Here is a 21,186-nt window from a genome sequence, read left to right as displayed (position 1 = left end):
TACAGACAGATTATTTCACTTATAATTCACTGTATCACAATTCCAGTGGGTCAGACGTTTACATACACTAAGTTGACTGTGCCTTTAAACAGCTTGGAAAATTCCAGAAAATAATGTCATGGCTTTAGAAGCTTCTGATAGGCTAATTGACATAATTTGAGTCAATTGGAGGTGTACCTGTGGATGTAGTTCAAGGCCTACCTTCAGACTCAGTGCCTCTTTACCGCTCAGGAAGGAGACGCGTTCTGTCTCCTGGAGATGAACGTAATTTGGTGCGGAAAGTGCAAATCAATCCCAGAACAACAAAGGACCTTGTGAAGATGCTGGAGGAAACAGGTACAAAAGTATCTATATCCACAGTAAAACGAGTCCTATATCAACACAACCAGCAAGGAAGAAGCCACTGCTCCAAAACCGCCATAAAATAGCCAGACTACGGTTTGCAACTGCAAATGGGGACAAAGTTCGTACTTTTTGGAGAAATGTCCTCTGGTCTGATGAAACAAAAATAGAACTGTTTGGCCATAATGACCATCGTTATGTTTGGAGGAAAAAGGGGTAGGCTTGCAAGCTGAAGAACACCATCCCATCCGTGAAGCATGGGGGTGGCAGCATCATGTTGTGGGGGTGCTTTGCTGCAGGAGGGACTGGCACACTAAACAAAATAGAAAAATAGATGGCTTCATGAGAAGGCAAAATTATGTGGATATATTGAAGCAACATCTCAAGACATCAGTCAGGAAGTTAAAGCTTGGGCACAAATGGGTCTTCCAAATGGACAAAGACCCCAAGCATACTTCCAAAGTTGTGGTAAAATGGCTTAAGGACAACAGAGTCAAGGTATTGGAGTGGCCATCACAAAGCCCTGACCTCAATCCTATAGGAAATTTGTGGGCAGAACTGAAAAAGCGTGCGAGCAAGGAGGCCTACAAACCTGACAGGAGTGGGACAAAATTCACCCAATTTATTGTGGGACGCTTGTGGAAGGCTACCTGAAACGTTTGACCCAAGTGAAACAATTTAAAGGCAACGCTACCAAATACTATTTGAGTGTATGTAAACTTCTGACCCACTGGGAATGTGATGAAAGAAATAAACGCTGAAATAAATAAATCTGTCTACTATTATTCTGACATTTCACATTCTTAAAATAAAGTGGTGATCCTAACTGACCTAAGACAGGGAATCTTTACTAGGATTAAATGTCAGGAATAGTGAAAAACTGAGTTTAAATGTATTTGGCTAAGGTGTATGTAAACATTCGACTTCAACTGTACATACATGTGTGCTATCCTAGTCGTAAGGTGACTAGAGGGGCATAGTGAACTCTATCCAGAAGGTCCAGCTGTGGGGAAGTGTTTTCAGCTGCCATCTCAGGACTAACTGTGTCCTTGCTCTCCTCTCCTCTCCTCTCTCTCCTCATTCCTATCCTCTCCTCTCCTCTCCTCTCCTCTCCTCTCTCCTCTCCCTCTCCTCTCCTCTCCTCTCCTCTCCTCTCTCCTCTCCTCCTCTCCTCTCCTCTCTCTCTCTCCTCACCCCTCTCCTCTCTCTCCTCATTCCTGTCCTCTCTTCTCTCTCCTCAACCCTCTCTCTCCTCACCCCTCTCTCTCCTCACCCCTCTCCTCTCTCTCCTCATTCCTGTCCTCTCCTCTCTCTCCTCACTCCTCTCCTCTCTCTCCTAATTCCTATCCTCTCCTCTCTCTCCTCTCCTCTCTCTCCTCACTCCTCTCTCTCCTCACCCCTCTCTCTCCTCTCCTCTCCTCACCCCTCTCTCTCCTCTCCTCTCCTCACCCCTCTCTCTCCTCTCCTCTCCTCACCCTTCTCCTCACCCTTCTCATTCCTGTCCTCTCTTCTCTCTCCTCACCCCTCTCTCTCCTCACCCCTCTCTCTCCTCACCCCTCTCTCTCCTCATTCCTGTCCTCTCCTCTCTCTCCTCACTCCTCTCCTCTCTCTCCTCATTCCTGTCCTCTCCTCTCTCTCCTCACTCCTCTCCTCTCTCTCCTCATTCCTATCCTATCCTCTCCTCTCTCTCCTCACTCCTCTCCTCTCTCTCCTCATTCCTCTCCTCTCTCTCCTCACTCCTCTCCTCTCTCTCCTCACTCCTCTCCTCTCTCTCCTCACCCCTCTCTCTCCTCTCCTCTCTCTCCTCACCCCTCTCTCTCCTCACCCCTCTCTCTCCTCATTCCTGTCCTCTCCTCTCTCTCCTCACTCCTCTCTTCTCTCTCCTCATTCCTATCCTCCCCTCACTCCTCTCCTCACTCTCCTCATTCCTGTCATCTCCTCTCTCTCCTCACCCTTCTCCTCATTCCTGCTCACCCCTCTCCTATCTCCCCTCTCCTCTCCTGTTTCTTAATTTGTCCACAGTCAGAAAGCCTCTCTCTCTAAAGCCCTCCTCTCACCCCCTCGATCAGTTCCTAGGCAGGCAGACATGTCAGGGTGCCAGACAAAGAGATACAGCTACACTGGAAGTGAATTGGAACACTTTCTGATAATGACTGTTATTTTCCCACTGAGAGAAAGAGATCATTCTCTGAGCTTAGTGTGGCTAGTGCCAGATAGGAGCTGCTGAGCTAACACAGGTGGTGTACATTTAGGAGGAGAAAGGGATCACACGCTTACCTCTGGCTACTGAGACAAGAACCAGCACCCCTGTCTCTATTCTCTTTGATTCACCTGCTCCACATTCTACACCACGCCCTCTTCCTGCCCATTCCTCCAATCAGCATCCTCCTCTCCCATTCTTCCAATCAGCATCAACAACAATTGCAATCCAGCACGGAAACATGTCCAGTCATGGCCATGAACAAAATCATTTGGTATTTTGGGAATGCATTTACTGCAATGTACAGTACATGTGATAGAACCACTAAGATCGTAAACTCTTTTGTCCTGCATAAGGTCCAATATCTTCATTATTGTTTCTTGCAAATGTATTTATTTCCCTCTGTTGTGTTATGAATGAGCGCGGTAATCCGGATATCCGAACAAACGTTAGTATTAGATTATTTGAGTGGTAAACTGTTTTAGATTCTTGTTTTTTAAAGAAAGGCCTATTTTGACGTAGAAAAAGCTTTGTTATACTGTAAATGAAATGAGATTATCCTTCCTTGTGACGTTGTTACCTACAAGGATATACCATGACATTTGAAATACTTCATTTAATGAAATAACAAACCTTTGCATGTAGTTTTTATAACCATGCGTTGAGCTACTGCTGCACATTTTGAAACCCCCAGCATGCCCTGCTCTGACATCGCCCTGCTCTGACATCGCCCTGACATCACCCTGCTCTGACATCACCCTGACATCACCCTGACATCACCCTGCTCTGACATCACCCTGACATCACCCTGACATCGCTATGCCCTGACATCGCCCTGCCCTGACATCACCCTGACATCGCCTTGCCCTGACATCAGCCTGACATCGCCCTGCCCTGACATCACCCTGACATCGCCCTGCCCTGACATCACCCTGACATCGCCCTGCCCTGACATCAGCCTGACATCGCCCTGCCCTGACATCACCCTGACATCGCCCTGCCCTGACATCAGCCTGACATCGCCCTGCCCTGACATCACCCTGACATCGCCCTGCCCTGACATCACCCTGACATCGCCCTGCCCTGACATCAGCCTGACATCGCCCTGCCCTGACATCACCCTGACATCGCCCTGCCCTGACATCACCCTGACATCACCCTGACATCGCCTTGCCCTGACATCGCCCTGCCCTGACATCGCCCTGCCCTGACATCGCCCTGCCCTGACATCACCCTGACATCACCCTGACATCGCTATGCCCTGACATCGCCCTGCCCTGACATCACCCTGACAACGCCCTGCCCTGACATCGCTATGCCCTGACATCACCCTGACATCGCCCTGCCCTGACATCACCCTGACATCTCCCTGCCCTGACATCACCCTGACATCGCCCTGCCCTGACATCGCCCTGCCCTGACATCGCCCTGCCCTGACATCGCCCTGCCCTGACATCGCCCTGACATCGCCCTGCCCTGACATCACCCTGACATCTCCCTGCCCTGACATCACCCTGACATCGCCCTGCCCTGACATCGCCCTGCCCTGACATCGCCCTGCCCTGACATCGCTATGCCCTGACATCGCCCTGACATCGCCCTGCCCTGACATCGCTATGCCCTGACATCGCCCTGACATCGCCCTGCCCTGACATCGCCCTGCCCTGACATCGCTATGCCCTGACATCACCCTGACATCGCGCTGCCCTGACATCGCTATGCCCTGACATCACCCTGACATCGCCCTGCCCTGACATCGCTATGCCCTGACATCGCCCTGCCCTGACATCGCTATGCCCTGACATCGCTATGCCCTGACATCGCTATGCCCTGACATCGCCCTGCCCTGACATCGCTATGCCCTGACATCGCTATGCCCTGACATCGCCATGCCCTGACATCACCCTGCTCTGACATCACCCTGCTCTGACATCACCCTGCTCTGACATCACCCTGACATAACCCTGCTCTGACATCACCCTGCTCTGACATCACCCTGCTCTGACATCACCCTGCTCTGACATCACCCTGACATCACCCTGCTCTGACATCACCCTGCTCTGACATCACCCTGACATCACCCTGCTCTGACATCACCCTGCTCTGACATCACCCTGCTCTGACATCGCCCTGCTCTGACATCGCTATGCCCTGACATCACCCTGACCTCACCCTGACATCGCCCTGCCCTGACATCGCCCTGCCCTGACATCTCCCTGACATCACCCTGCTCTGACATCGCCCTGCCCTGACATCGCCCTGCCCTGACATCGCCCTGCCCTGACATCACCCTGCTCTGACATCTCCCTGACATCACCCTGCTCTGACATCACCCTGACATCACCCTGCTCTGACATCTCCCTGACATCACCCTGACCTCACCCTGACATCGCCCTGCCCTGACATCGCCCTGCCCTGACATCACCCTGACATCGCCCTTCCCTGACATCACCCTGACATCACCCTGCCCTGACATCGCCCTGCCCTGACATCACCCTGACATCACCCTGCCCTGACATCACCCTGCCCTGACATCACCCTGACATCGCCCTGCCCTGACATCGCCCTGCCCTGACATCGCCCTGCACTGACATCGCCCTGCCCTGACATCGCCCTGACATCACCCTGCCCTGACATCACCCTGCCCTGACATCACCCTGCCCTGACATCACCCTGACATCACCCTGCCCTGACATCACCCTGCCCTGACATCGCCCTGCCCTGACATCGCCCTGCCCTGACATCGCCCTGCCCTGACATCGCCCTGCCCTGACATCGCCCTGACATCGCCCTGCCCTGACATCACCCTGCCCTGACATCACCCTGCTCTGACATCACCCTGCTCTGACATCACCCTGACATCACCCTGACATCGCCCTGCCCTGACATCACCCTGACATCACCCTGCTCTGACATCACCCTGACATCGCCCTGCCCTGACATCACCCTGACATCACCCTGCTCTGACATCACCCTGACATCGCCCTGCCCTGACATCGCTATGCTATTATCTTCAAATAGCATTTACATGCCTGCCCCTTAACAGTTTCCACAAGACTTGACACAGATCAAATCAAACACCAAATAAACGTTTTGTAAAATAATACGTTCTATATCAAAAATCAGACTTCTGTTCCACTGTTGTTTTTAGCGGAAAACTACAGGATTTGCATTATTCTGATTGGTCAAGACTCAAGAGCATTAAATTTGTAAAAAAAATTATTATAATTTAAACTTTCCGGATATCTGAAAAAAATGTATGAATATTTTGGGAATCGTGAAATAATGTGGAATGTGTGTGTCAAGTCTACAGGCGGTCACATCTCCGAGTAACACTACAGCTGGTCACGGTTGGGATCAATTCCATTTCACAGGTTGGCATTTATTGTCATGAATCTTGCCCTGTAGGCAGTTCTGCACTGGTCATTAGCTGGCACTGCCACAAAGTCACAAAATCTGATTTTAAATCTAAACCCTTAACCGTTTTGTCAAGATTCATGGCAATAAATGTCACCCTGCTTCAATTTCAGTTAGGAATTATATTTCAAATTCAACTGAATTTCCATTTCGCCTTCAAAAATTATATTTTTTTCCCCTCACCCATCTACACACAATACCTCATAATGATAAAGTGAAAATATGTTTTTATACATTTTTGCAAATGTGTTGAAAATGAAATACAGAAATATCTAATTTACATATAGTACCAGTCAAAAGTTTGGACACACCTACTCATTCCAGGATTTGTCTTTATATTTTATATTTTCTACATTGTAGAATAATAGTGAAGACATCAAAACTATGAAATAACACACATGGAATCATGTAATAACCAAAAAAAAGTGTTAAACAAATCTAAATATATTTGAGATTATTCAAAGTAGCCCCCCTTTGCCTTGATGACAGCTTTGCACACTCTTGGTGTCCTCTCAACAGGCTTCATGAGGTAGTCACCTGGAATGCATTTCAATTAACAGGTGTGCCTTGTTAAAAGTGAATTTGTGGAATTTATTTCCTTAATGCATTTGAGCCAGTCAGTTGTGTTGTGACAAGGTAGGGGTGGTATACAGAAGACAGTCCTATTTGGTAAAAGACCAAGTCCATATTATGACAAGAACAGCTAAAATAAGCAAAGAGAAATGACAGTCCATCATTACTTTAAGACATGAAGGTCAGTCCATCATTACTTTAAGACATGAAGGTCAGTCAATCCGGAAAATTTCAAGAACTTTGAAAGTTTCTTCAAGTGCAGTCGCAAAAACCAACAAGCGCTATGATGAAACTGGCTCTCATGAGGACCGCCACAGGAAAGGAAGACCCAGAGTTACCTCTGATGCAGAGGATAAGTTCATTAGAGTTACCAGACTCAGGTTGCAGCCCAAATAAATGCATCACGGAGTTCAAGTAACAGACACATCTCAACATCAACTGTTCAGAGGAGACTGTGTGAATCAGGCCTTCATGGTCAAATTACGGCAAAGAAACTACAACTAAAGGACACTAATAATAAGAAGAATAATAAGAAGAGACTTGCTTGGAACAAGAAACACAAGCAATGGATATTAGACTGGTGGAAATCTGTCCTTTGGTCTGATGAGTACAAATTTGAGATTTTTGCTTCCAACCGCCATTTCTTTGTGAGATGCAGAGTAGGTGAACAGATGATCTCTGCATGTGTGGTTCCCACCGTGAAGCATGGAGGAGGAGGTGGGATGTCGTGGGGGTGCTTTGCTGGGAACACTGTCAGTGATTTATTTAGAATTCAAGGCACACTTAACCAGCATGGCTACCACAGCATTCTGCTGCGATACGCCATCCCATCTGGTTTGGTCTTAGTGGGATTATCATTTGTTTTTCAATAGAAGAATGACCCAACACACCTCCAGGCTGTGTATGGGCTAATTGACCAAGAATGAGAATGATGGAGTGCTGCATTAGATGACCTGGCCTCCACAATCACCCGACGTCAACCCAATTGAGATGGTTTGGGATGAGTGCTCAGCATATGTGGGAACTCCTTCAAGACTGTTCAAAAAGTATTCCAGGTGATGCTGGTTGAGAGAATACCAAGAGTATGCAAAGTTCTTATCAAGGCAAAGTGTGGCTACTTTTAAGCATCTCCAAATAAAATACATTTTCATTTGTTTAACACTTTTTTGCTTACTACATGATTCCATATGTGTTTTTTCAGAGTATTGATGTCTTCACTATTATTCTACAATGTAGAAAATAGTAAAAAACTAAGAAAAGTGAGTAGGTGTGTCCAAACGTTTGACTGGTGCTGTAAGTAATCACTCCACTGAGTCAATACTTTGTAAAATCAGCTTTGGTAGCGATTATAGCAGTGAGTCTTTCTGGGTAAGTCTCGTAAGATCTTTCCACACCTGGATTGTGAAACATTTGCCAGTTATTCTTTAAAACATTCTTCAAGCTCTGTCAAATTGGTTGTTGGTCATTGCTAGACAACCAATTTCAGGTCTTGCCGTAGATTTTCAAGTAGATTTCATTCAAAACTGTAACTCGGCCCCTCAGGAACATTCACTGTCTTCTTGGTAACCAACTGTAGTGTAGATTTGGCTTTGTGTTTTCGGTTTTTGTCCTGCTGAAAGATGAATTAATTTCCCAGTGTGTGGAAAGCAGACTGAACCAGGTTTTCCTCTAGGATTTTGCCTGTGCTTAGCTCCATTCGGTTGATTTTTTTTATCCTGAAAAACTCCCCAGTCCTTAATAGTTCCAAGGATACCCATAACATAATGCAGCCACCACTTCACTTGAAAATATGGAGAGTGGTACTCAGTAATGTGCTGTATTGGATTGACCCCAAACATTAGACTTTGTATTCAGGCCCAAAAAGTTAATTGAGTTGCCTCGTTTTTTTTGCAGTATTACTTTAGTGCAGTATTACTTTAGTATTACTTTAGTATTACTTTAGTGCAGTATTACTTTAGTATTACTTTAGTATTACTTTAGTGCAGTATTACTTTAGTATTACTTTAGTATTACTTTAGTGCAGTATTACTTTAGTATTACTTTAGTGCAGTATTACTTTAGTATTACTTTAGTGTGGTTAATCAGGATTTTGAATATATTCACATGACTTGGACTCACAAATGTGAAAATAAAAGAACTTGAAACTTGACTTGGACTTGGAGCCTCAAAACTCGGGACTCTACTTTGACTTGGACTTGGAGCCTCAAAACTCGGGACTCTACTTTGACTTGGACTTGGAGCCTCAAAACTCGGGACTCTACTTTGACTTGGGACTAATGACTTGAATTTATCTGTCAATGTTTTGGAATGTTTTGTCACTCATTTTGTGGCACAGAGTCTACGTGGATTACTCTACACTCTACACCCTTGTGAATAACTTTCAACAGATTGAAGAAGTGAAATGCACACTCAGCATTCTGATTGGACCAGCAAACTGTCAATCAACACAGGTTGTGTGAGCTAGCGAACAGATTGCTGATTTGCTGTACAGCTATAGGATCGGGTACAGCGCAAACATCAAAATATAGGAATCCATTATTACTGTGGCGAAGACACACGACTCTCCAATCTGGATTGTGCTTTGTTCTCTTGTTGGAATGTTGCTTTCACACGTTTAAATGCATAGGCCCTATGTGGTAAATCTATATTACATAATAGTTAATAATTACTACAATAATTGCTAGCGTTTGACGTTTTGGCCGATGGTACACTTTCATTTAGACAATCATTTATTGGCTCGGAGTGGGCGTGATGTTTATAGTGCAGATGACCATTCGTAAGACTCATGAGGTAGAAGTTATGTTTATTCAATTCAATTGATGTTTTCCTTTATTCATGTTTCCCAGGGTTCCGCGTGTCTCTGTCATTCTGGTTGTGCGTAGTAGGAGCGTGTGCCTCAGTGCGTATAGAAATAGGCTACGTGGAGTCAGAACGTTGAATAAGGTTGATGATGATTGAATAAGAGAAAATTGTTTGCCCCACCAAGATGTACAGTTTTTTTATGCATTTCAGCAAAGCCACAACACAACAAACACTAAACAACACATTAACTGCACTATAACGGTGACAAACGGTGCCCACAAACTGTTAGGGCCTACATAAAGCTGTCCCAACAGCAGAATTTTCTTTTCAGTACCATACAGTTAATCCACTGCTACACCTGGCTATCAGCGGAGCCTGATTTACTGCCTTTAAAAAATAACATAGCTGATATGGCTGACTTGCTTAAACAAATGTAAATACATTTTTACTGACAAACTATGGCATAAGGGAACGATAAGCGGGTAAGAGACAATCCGTAGATTTGATTAAAGCATTAATAAGTGATCTAAGACAGATGTAGTTAATATAACTATTTGTTCAGCACTTTTGAAATGTACAGCGACAGAATTCAGAACATGGGCCGTTATTACAGCATTATCCCTGTACACCAAATCAGAACCGCAGGATGAATAAAGGGCCATTCTTATCCGTTCTTACAGTATTCTCCTTGTACACCAAGTCAGAACCGTAGGGTAAAGAAACAGGGCATATAAGCAGACAATGAAAGCTCTTACAAGTCAGAACAGTAGGCTAAGTTATGAGGGGGAAAGGGACCAAATTATTAGGGTGAGGCACATGGGCTACTAACAGCTTCCCACAAAACATACACTTAGTATTACTTTCTTAGCTACAGTATATATATCTCCCTGGCGTATTACATCATTTATGCAGCAGCATACAAGACATTTTTGGACTCACCTTGTGCTGCTCACTTCAACAGAAATGTGGTGCAGCAGTCCTTCTTGTGGGCAAGTTTTGTAATCAAAATTTTGTAATCAATCTCAGCGATCACTGCCTCATTGCCTGTATCCGCTACGGAGCCGCAGTCAAACGACCACCCCTCATCACTGTCAAACGCTCCCTAAAACACTTCTGTGAGCAGGCCTTACTAATCGACCTGGCCCGGGTATCCTGGAAGGACATTGACCTCATCCCGTCAGTTGAGGATGCCTGGTCATTCTTTAAAAGTAACTTCCTCAGCATTTTAGATAAGCATGCTCCGTTCAAAAAATGCAGAACTAAGAACAGATATAGCCCTTGGTTCACTCCAGACAGTCCCCGTGATATGCAACTGTTCAGGGAAGTCAGGAACCAATACACGCAGTCAGTCAGGAAATCTAAGGCCAGCTTCTTCAGGCTGAAGTTTGCATCCTGTAGCTCCAACTCCAAAAAGTTCTGGGACACTGTGAAGTCCATGGAGAACAAGAGCACCTCCTCCCAGCTGCCCACTGCACTGAGGCTAGGTAACACGGTCACTACCGATAAATCCATGATTATCGAAAACTTCAACAAGCATTTCTCAACGGCTGGCCATGCCTTCCGCCTGGCTACTCCAACCTCGGCCAACAGCTCCCCCCGCACCTACTCGCTCAAGCCTCTCCAGGTTCTCCTTTACCCAAATCCAGATAGCAGATGTTCTGAAAGAGCTGCAAAACCTGGGCCCGTACAAATCAGCTGGGCTTGACAATCTGGACCCTCTATTTCTGAAACTATCCGCCGCCATTGTCGCAACCCCTATTACCAGCCTGTTCAACCTCTCTTTCATATCGTCTGAGATCCCCAAGGATTGGAAAGCTCCCGCAGTCATCCCCCTCTTCAAAGGGGGAGACACCCTGGACCCAAACTGTTACAGACCTATATCCATCCTGCCCTGCCTATCTAAGGTCTTCGAAAGCCAAGTCAACAAACAGGTCACTGACCATCTCGAATCCCACCGTACCTTCTCCGCTGTGCAATCTGGTTTCCGAGCCGGTCACGGGTGCACCTCAGCCACGCTCAAGGTACTAAACGATATCATAACCGCCATCGATAAAAGACAGTACTGTGCAGCCGTCTTCATCGACCTTGCCAAGGCTTTCGACTCTGTCAATCACCATATTCTTAGCGGCAGACTCAGTAGACTCGGATTTTCGGATGACTGCCTTGCCTGGTTCACCAATTACTTTGCAGACAGAGTTCAGTGTGTCAAATCGGAGGGCATGCTGTCCGGTCCTCTGGCAGTCTCTATGGGGGTGCCACAGGGTTCAATCCTCGGGCCGACTCTTTTCTCTGTATATATCAATGATGTTGCTCTTGCTGCGGGCGATTCCCTGATCCACCTCTAAGCAGACGACACCATTCTATATACTTCCGGCCCGTCCTTGGACACTGTGCTATCTAACCTCCAAGCGAGCATCAATGCCATACAACACTCCTTCTGTGGCCTCCAACTGCTCTTAAACGCTAGTAAAACCAAATGCATGCTTTTCAACCGTTCGCTGCCTGCATCCGCACGCCTGACCAGCATCACCACCCTGGATGGCTCCGACCTTGAATATGTGGACATCTATAAGTACCTAGGTGTCTGGCTGGACTGTAAACTCTCCTTCCAGACTCATATCAAACATCTCCAATCGAAAATCAAATCAAGAGTCGGCTTTCTATTCCGCAACAAAGCCTCCTTCACTCACGCCGCCAAACTTACCCTAGTAAAACTGACTATCCTACCGATCCTCGAATTCGGTGATGTCATCTACAAAATTGCTTCCAACACTCTACTCAGCAAACTGGATGCAGTTTATCACAGTTACATCCGTTTTGTCACTAAAGCACCTTATACCACCCACCACTGCGACTTGTATGCTCTAGTCGGCTGGCCCTCGCTACATATTCGTCGCCAGACCCACTGGCTCCAGGTCATCTACAAGTCCATGCTAGGTAAAGCTCCGCCTTATCTCAGTTCACTGGTCACGATGGCAACACCCATCCGTAGCACGCGCTCCAGCAGGTGTATCTCACTGATCATCCCTAAAGCCAACACCTCATTTGGTCACCTTTTGTTCCAGTTCTCTGCTGCCTGTGACTGGAACGAATTGCAAAAATCGCTGAAGTTGAAGACTGTTATCTCCCTCACCAACTTCAAACATCTGCTATCTGAGCAGCTAACCGATCGCTGCAGCTGTACATAGTCTATCGGTAAACAGCCCACCCATTTTTACCTACCTCATCCCCATACTGTTTTTATTTATTTACTTCTCTGCTCTTCTGCACACCAATATCTCTACCTGTACATGACCATCTGATCATTTATCACTCCAGTGTTAATCTGCAAAATTGTAATGATTTGACTACCTCCTCATGCCTCTTGCACACAATGTATATAGACTCCCCTTTTTTTCTACTGTGTTATTGACTTGTTAATTGTTTACTCCATGTGTAACTCTGTGTTGTCTGTTCACACTGCTATGCTTTATCTTGGCCAGGTCGCAGTTGCAAATGAGAACGTGTTCTCAACTAGCCTACCTGGTTAAATAAAGGTGTTCTCAAAATAAAGGTGTTCTCAGCCTACCTGGTTAAATAAATGTGTTCTCAACTAGCCTACCTGGTTAAATAAAGGTGTTCTCAACTAGCCTACCTGGTTAAATAAAGGTGTTCTCAACTAGTCTACCTGGTTAAATAAAGGTGTTCTCAACTAGCCTACCTGGTTAAATAAAGGCGAAATAAAAAAAATAAAAAAATAAATCAAGGTCTGGCATTCTCTGGATTTATGGTGCTTTCAAGACAATTGAAAAAAAACAAGGTTGAATCATGACGTCAGTGATCTTCAGGTCGGAGCTCTAGAAAGAGGCCCAAGTTCCCGACTTGGAATCATGACGTCCGTGATCTTCAGGTCGGAGCTCTAGAAAGAGACCCGAGTTCCCGACTTGGAATCATGACGTCCGTGTTCTTCAGGTCGGAGCTCTAGAAAGAGGCCCGAGTTCCCGACTTGGAATCATGACGTCAGTGTTCTTCAGGTCGGAGCTCTAGAAAGAGACCCGAGTTCCCGACTTGGAATCATGACGTCCGTGATCTTCAGGTCGGAGCTCTAGAAAGAGACCCGAGTTCCCGACTTGGAATCATGACGTCAGTGATCTTCAGGTCGGAGCTCTAGAAAGAGGCCCGAGTTCCCGACTTGGAATCATGACGTCAGTGTTCTTCAGGTCGGAGCTCTAGAAAGAGACCCGAGTTCCCGACTTGGAATCATGACGTCAGTGTTCTTCAGGTCGGAGCTCTAGAAAGAGACCCGAGTTCCCGACTTGGAATCATGACGTCAGTGTTCTTCAGGTCGGAGCTCTAGAAAGAGGCCCGAGTTCCCGACTTGGAATCATGACGTCCGTGATCTTCAGGTTGGAGCTCTAGAAAGAGGCCCGAGTTCCCAACTTGGAATCATGACGTCAGCGATCTTCAGGTTGGAGCTCTAGAAAGAGACCCGAGTTCCCGACTTGGAATCATGACGTCAGTGTTCTTCAGGTCGGAGCTCTAGAAAGAGACCCGAGTTCCCGACTTGGAATCATGACGTCAGCGATCTTCAGGTAGGAGCTCTAGAAAGAGACCCGAGTTCCCGACTTGGAATCATGACGTCAGTGTTCTTCAGGTCGGAGCTCTAGAAAGAGACCCGAGTTCCCGACTTGGAATCATGACGTCAGTGTTCTTCAGGTCGGAGCTCTAGAAAGAGACCCGAGTTCCCGACTTGCAATTCAGAAGTTGGATGACTGTTCAACACGTATTTTCCCAGTCGGAGCTCGTTTTGTTCCACGTTCCCAGTTGTCTTGAACTCACTGAACTCTGAGATTTCCCAGTCGGAGCTCGTTTTGTTCCACGTTCCCAGTTGTCTTGAACTCACTGAACTCTGAGATTTCCCAGTCGGAGCTCGTTTTGTTCCACGTTCCCAGTTGTCTTGAACTCACTGAACTCTGAGATTTCCCAGTCGGAGCTCGTTTTGTTCCACGTTCCCAGTTGTCTTGAACTCACTGAACTCTGAGATTTCCCAGTCGGAGCTCGTTTTGTTCCACGTTCCCAGTTGTCTTGAACTCACTGAACTCTGAGATTTCCCAGTCGGAGCTCGTTTTGTTCCACGTTCCCAGTTGTCTTGAACTCACTGAACTCTGAGATTTCCCAGTCGGAGCTCGTTTTGTTCCACGTTCCCAGTTGTCTTGAACTCACTGAACTCTGAGATTTCCCAGTTCCGAGTTTCCAGTTGTTTTGCATTGACAGCATGGCCAATGTATTACGCTTTGCTGGCCCATGGTGTTGCATGTGAATGTTTATCCATTTAAGCTTGGAAAAGAGACCCTTAAACCCAAACTTGGACCGCACACCCACTCCACTGAATAGCAGGCTAGTGATTGCTTTGCAAGGCTTGCAGTTAGTCACTGATTTCTTCCAAACCACTCCTTGTTGAATTTGCAATTTCCAATTGTTGTGTCATGTTTATGTCCAACGGCCAATGAGCACAGATCTGTTTTATTTATAATTTCTCTTCCTTATTTCTCTTCATATGAATTGAAAAGGATTTGCCAGTAGGTAGTTGACTTGATTCATGATGATGACTGCTCGCTAAGATTTTGAAAGTATGATGTTGATTGACAATCATCAGTCCAATCAATGCTACGGTAGATATAACGTGATTTGACGTCATTTGATCTGTGGCCCCATGACACTGAGCCTTATCGGATGGGCATTTTTTAATGTAAATCTATGGCAGCATCCAAAGGGTGCTTGAATTTTCGAGCTCTGCCCATAGATTTTGCGGTGACGTAGTGTCCCCGTGAGCGACAGAACGCTGAGCCAATCACGCTGCTACGTTTTGGAGCTGCCTTGCTCAAGGAAGCAACAAAAAAAAAAAAAAAAAAAGAGACCATGTTGTTGAATGTTGTTGTTGACAAACAGATATGTGACACGTAATTAATGCCAAAATAACAGTTGGGGCTCAAAACAGGTCCTGAGTGACGGATCGTCACCGTGTTGAAATGTCGGTAATAATACAATACATAATCATTAGGTCTGATCAATATGAATATACCAATGTAACAATGGCATGTGGATATGGTCTTTTACATTGTAGAACCCGTTTATTGGTTTGTAACTGGCATTTTGGTAACTGGCGGTGGTCAGGTGGTTATATTACACTGTCTGAGCTCCTGTTAGATAGATTCCATGTGATTTCTCAAGGGGAGGCTGTACAGTCTGGCCCTCTACCTGTGTCCGTTCAGATAGGACAGGTTCGGCCTGATACAGAGCTTATTTATTTTGGGGCCCGTGTGTATTTGGTAAATGTGTATAATAAGGCTCTTTCACCATTGAATCTCCAAGACTTGTACAGCCTTGTCAACCTGCCTTGCCTTCTGCTGACGTCATGCTCTTAGGACAGCAAGGGCCCTGTTTTACAATTGCATCATCAAAATAATGAAAAGGGCTGTCTGCTCGCCTCAATAAATAAGATTTGTCAATAAATAAGATAAGTCGTTGCATGTACTGTATGTATATATTTTTTTACTTGACTTGAGACTTGACATGACATGTTTTAGACTGCACGACTTGGACTGGACTAGAGACTCGACCCATTCGACTTGGGACTCGACTTGAGACTCGGACTTTGTGACTTGAGACTTGACATGACATGTTTAAAATGCACGACTTGGACTTGACTAGAGACTCGAGCCATTAGACTTGGGACTCGATTTGAGACTTGACCCATTCGACTTGGGGCTCGACTTGAGACTCGCACCTTGTGACTTGAGACTTGCTTGTGACTCGAATAATGGTGACTTGGTCCCCCACTCTGTTGTGGAGTAACTACAATGTTGTTGATCCATCCTCAGTTTTCTTTTATCACAGCCATTAAACTCAGTAACTGTTTTAAAGTCACCATTTTCCTCATGGTGAAATCTCTGAGCCGTTTCCTTCCTCTCCAGCAACTGAGGACTGAGTTAGGGAGGACGCCTGTATTTTTGTAGTGACATCATTCCACTTTGGCATCATGTGGTATTGTGTTTAGGCCAGTGACAAAAATATCTATTTTTAGTTCAGGCTGTAACAACTAAATGCCAAAAAGTCCAGGGTGAGAATACTTTCTAAAGAACTGTAACCTCAGGAATCCCAAACTTGAAGTGCAGTACACTCTTAGAAAAAAGGGTTCCAAAAGGATCTTCAGCTGGCTCCATAGGAGAACCCTTTTTGGATTCCAGGTAGAACCCTTTTTGGATTCCAGGTAGAATCCTTTTTGGATTCCAGGTAGAACCCTTTTGGATTCCAAGTAGAACCCTTTTTGGATTCCAGGTAGAACCCTTTTGGATTCCAGGTAGAACCCTTTTTGGATTCCAGGTAGAATCCTTTTTGGATTCCAGGTAGAACCCTTTTGGATTCCAAGTAGAACCCTTTTGGATTCCAGGTAGAACCCTTTTTGGATTCCAGGTAGAACCCTTTTGGATTCCAGGTAGAACCCTTTTTGGATTCCAGGTAGAACCCTTTTTGGATTCCAGGTAGAACTATTTTGGGTTCCAGGCAGAAACCTTTTGGATTCCAGGTAGAACTCTTTTGGGTTCCAGGCAGAACCCTTTTGGATTCCAGGCAGAACCCTTTTGGATTCCAGGCAGAACCCTTTTGGATTCCAGGTAGAACCCTTTTAGGTTCCAGGTAGAACCTTTGGTGGAAAGGGTTATTCATAGAACCTCAGAAGGTTCTACCTGAAACCAAACAAATGGTTCTCCTTATGGGGGCAGTTTTAGCTTCTAGATGCCACCTGTTTTACTAAGAGTGTGCTGAAACACAACTTGCCGCCCAACTCAGCCGTCTCCAGCGCCTTCTGCCATATTATCAACTGCCCCTGTTCATTCTCTATCGCCTGTTCATACGTTTGCAGGAAACTTCCGTGAATTTATGGGAACTCATGCTGGGACAAGTGACAAGTTGTCAGGTAGTAACTTTAATTCCAATCGCCTCCATTCATTCCCATTAATTCAATTTCAACTCTCTTCCCTCTTATATTAATTCTAATTGGTCGGATTGTCTATTGAATTCTGAATTCTGTCAATGCACTCTGAACCTGTGCATGCCAACCTAGCTTGACTATCTGCATGCTCAGAAAAGAGGAATGATATTCACTGTTACATGTCTGACTGTAGCCTACCAGGGGGGTGGACCACATTGTTTAGTTATGATTGCTACTAGTATGGAAGGTGTTGCCAAACTAATATCCTCTTGTCAGTCAGAAGGTGTTCGTGAGGTGAGGACTGTCTAACCTTGGAGGTCTACATGAGGCTTCTCTACTGTCTGTCTGTTCTGTAGAATAGAACATGTGTGTGTGTGTGTGTGTGTGTGTGTGTGTGTGTGTGTGTGTGTGTGTGTGTGTGTGTGTGTGTGTGTGTGTGTGTGTGTGTGTGTGTGTGTGTGTGTGTGTGTGTGTGTGTGTGTGTGTGTGTGTGTGTTTAATGTGTGTGTACTGTCCTGTTCTGTCCTGTAGAAGAGATGTTGTGTAAAAATGTTGTGTTTTCTCTTTAAAGGGTCAGTAACTGATAAACCATCTGGACCTCCTAGTTCCGGGAGAAAAGGTGAGCTGAGATCCACCAGCTGTGGTGTGTGTGTGTGTGTGTGTGTGTGTGTGTGTGTGTGTGTGTGTGTGTGTGTGTGTGTGTGTGTGTGTGTGTGTGTGTGTGTGTGTGTGTGTGTGTGTGTGTGTGTGTGTGTGTGTGTGTGTGTGTGTGTGTGTGTGTGTGTGTGTGTGTGTGTGTGTGTGTGTGTGTGTGTGTGTGTGTGTGTGTGTGTGTGTGTGTGTGATTTTCAAATCAAAATCAAATGGTGTGTTGTTGCCTACCCTCACCACCTGGGGTAGCGGCCCGTCAGGAAGTCCAAGATCCAGTCCTCCCTATAGGCTGTCTCCTCCCTGTCGGTGATCAGGCCCTACCACCAGGTCTCCTCCCTCCTCCCTATAGGCTGTCTCATCATCGTACCACCGTTGTGTTGTCAGCAAATGTCATAATGATGTTGAAGTCGTACATGGCCACGCAGTCGTGTGAACAGGGAGTACAGGAGGGGACTGAGCATGCACCCCTGAGGGACCCCCATGTTGAAGGTCAGTGTGGCGGATGTGTTGTTTGCCTCCTCTCACCACCTGGGGGCGGTCCAGCAGGAAGTCCAAGATCCAGTTGCAGAGGGAGGCGTTCAGTCCCAGGGTCCTTAGCTTGGCGACGAGCTTTGAGGTCACTATGGTGTCGAACGCTGAGCTGTAGTCAATGAATAACATTCTCACATAGATGTTTGTTTTTGTCCAGGTGGGAGAGGACAGTGTGCGTTTCTATAGAGATTGCATCATCTGTGGATCTGTTGAGGCGGTATGCACATTGGAGTGGGTCCAGGGTTTCTGGGATGATGGTGTTAATGTGAGCCATGACCAGCCTTTCAAAGCATTTTATGGCTACAGATGTGAGTGCCTTGGGGCAATAAGACAGGTTACCTTGGCATTCTTAGGCACAGGGACTATGGTGGTCTCTCTTGAAACATGTTGGCATTACAGACTGAGTCAGGAAGAAGTTGAAAATGTCAATGAAGTCACTCGACAGCTGGTCAGCGCCTGCTCTGAGCACTCGCCCTGGTTATCCGTCTGGCCCTGCGGCCTTGTGAATGTTGACCTGTTTAAAGGTTTTAGATCGGCCACGGAAACGTGATCACGCCGTCGTCTGGAACAGCTGTGTGTGGTTCGTGAGAGAACCAGACGTTCCTTTTTTCGACTGTCGGGGATTTCGTCCTGGTCTAGGATGACCTTTACCGTCGACTCGCTGACCTAAAAATCTTCATCATTATTGATCGTTGTTCAGCACCATTCTCAGTGTGTGTGTGTGTGTGTGTGTGTGTGTGTGTGTGTGTGTGGTGTGTGTGTGTGGGTGTGGGTGTGTTTGTTTGGGTAATTTGTTTCCCTGTGAAAAGTCCATATTTGTGTACAGATGAAATGCACTGGACATCTCCCCCTCTCACCGCATCGATTCTTAGTTTCACCAAGGCACAGATTTGCCATTCTGCTAAATATATGAATTACCCAATTAAAGTGGTAAAGGTATTTGCAGTTGCTGTTTTTAAATTTTGTAAGTGTTAACAATTATTAAACTTCCAGGCTTCTCCAGCATATGCTTGGAAAAAGTAAAAGATGCCTGACCTCACACCAAAGGCTAACCCCCAGGACCACACTGCTGACTCCCCAGGCCCTGCCCCAAGGCCCTACCCCCAGGCCCTGCCCCCAGGCCCCATTCCTCTGTGGAATATCAGCCCTGAAATATATACATTCGCTACAGACGTGTCTGACTGTTGTCATTTGCCATCCCCAGGGGTGGTGTACACTGCAGGAATGGGAGGGAGAACAAGTGGGGATCGGTGGGTGGGTGGGGGGCTGCATGATGAAGCCGGTCTTCCTCACATGTAGGAGATCATGTTACACAGTTTGCATGAGTTGCACTCCAGTCCCTCAGAGAACAACAGAGCAGGACATCTACTGGGTTTTAGCAGCACATTAAACAGAGCAGGACATCTACTGGGGTTTTAGCAGCACATTAAACAGAGCAGGACATCTACTGGGGTTTTAGCAGCACATTAAACAGAGCAGGACATCTACTGGGGTTTTAGCAGCACATTAAACAGAGCAGGACATCTACTGGGGTTTTAGCAGCACATTAAACAGAGCAGGACATCTACTGGGGTTTTAGCAGCACATTAAACAGAGCAGGACATCTACTGGGGTTTTAGCAGCACATTAAACAGAGCAGGACATCTACTGGGTTTTAGCAGCACATTAAACAGAGCAGGACATCTACTGGGGTTTTAGCAGCACATTAAACAGAGCAGGACATCTACTGGGGTTTTAGCAGCACATTAAACAGAGCAGGACATCTACTGGGGTTTTAGCAGCACATTAAACAGAGCAGGACATCTACTGGGTTTTTAGCAGCACATTAAACAGAGCAGGACATCTACTGGGGTTTTAGCAGCACATTAAACAGAGCAGGACATCTACTGGGTTTTAGCAGCACATTAAACAGAGCAGGACATCTACTGGGTTTTAGCAGCACATTAAACAGAGCAGGACATCTACTGGGGTTTTAGCAGCACATTAAACAGAGCAGGACATCTACTGGGGTTTTAGCAGCACATTAAACAGAGCAGGACATCTACTGGGGTTTTAGCAGCACATTAAACAGAGCAGGACATCTACTGGGGTTTTAGCAGCACATTAAACAGAGCAGGACATCTACTGGGTTTTAGCAGCACATTAAACAGAGCAGGACATCTACTGGGGTTTTAGCAGCACATTAAACAGAGCAGGACATCTACTGGGGTTTTAGCAGCACATTAAACAGAGCAGGACATCTACTGGGTTTTAGCAGCACATTAAACAGAGCAGGACATCTACTGGGGTTTTAGCAGCACATTAAACAGAGCAGGACATCTACTGGGGTTTTAGCAGCACATTAAACAGAGCAGGACATCTACTGGGGTTTTAGCAGCACATTAAACAGAGCAGGACATCTACTGGGGTTTTAGCAGCACATTAAACAGAGCAGGACATCTACTGGGGTTTTAGCAGCACATTAAACAGAGCAGGACATCTACTGGGTTTTAGCAGCACATTAAACAGAGCAGGACATCTACTGGGGTTTTAGCAGCACATTAAACAGAGCAGGACATCTACTGGGGTTTTAGCAGCACATTAAACAGAGCAGGACATCTACTGGGGTTTTAGCAACACATTTAGTTGTCACTGTGGAGGTCCTACAGTTACACAGCAGGACTTTTGTCTTTAGCCGTCGTAAAAAGTCCCACATCAAATA

General features: G+C 46.1%; 1 protein-coding gene across 7 annotated transcripts in view; it reads left to right on the top strand.

Annotated features, from left to right (window-relative positions):
- smoc1 (SPARC related modular calcium binding 1) overlaps positions 1-21,186 on the top strand; it is a 200,807-nt gene that overhangs the window by 94,268 nt on the left and 85,353 nt on the right. For 4 of the 7 annotated variants that reach the window (XM_052485395.1, XM_052485397.1, XM_052485392.1 and 1 more), the window contains exons 6-7: positions 17,235-17,288; positions 17,875-17,922. In XM_052485395.1, coding sequence (XP_052341355.1) covers positions 17,235-17,288; positions 17,875-17,922 — 102 coding nt within the window. The remainder of the gene's footprint in view (positions 1-17,234; positions 17,289-17,874; positions 17,923-21,186) is intronic. The other 3 variants (XM_052485398.1, XM_052485394.1, XM_052485396.1) reach the window with 1 other exon arrangement.

The sequence above is a fragment of the Oncorhynchus keta genome, chromosome 29 (assembly GCF_023373465.1).
Source record: "Oncorhynchus keta strain PuntledgeMale-10-30-2019 chromosome 29, Oket_V2, whole genome shotgun sequence".
In the NCBI taxonomy this organism is placed as follows: domain Eukaryota; kingdom Metazoa; phylum Chordata; class Actinopteri; order Salmoniformes; family Salmonidae; genus Oncorhynchus; species Oncorhynchus keta.
The sequence above is the reverse complement of the archived record's forward strand: the minus strand, read 5'-3'. Positions and strand labels throughout refer to the sequence as shown.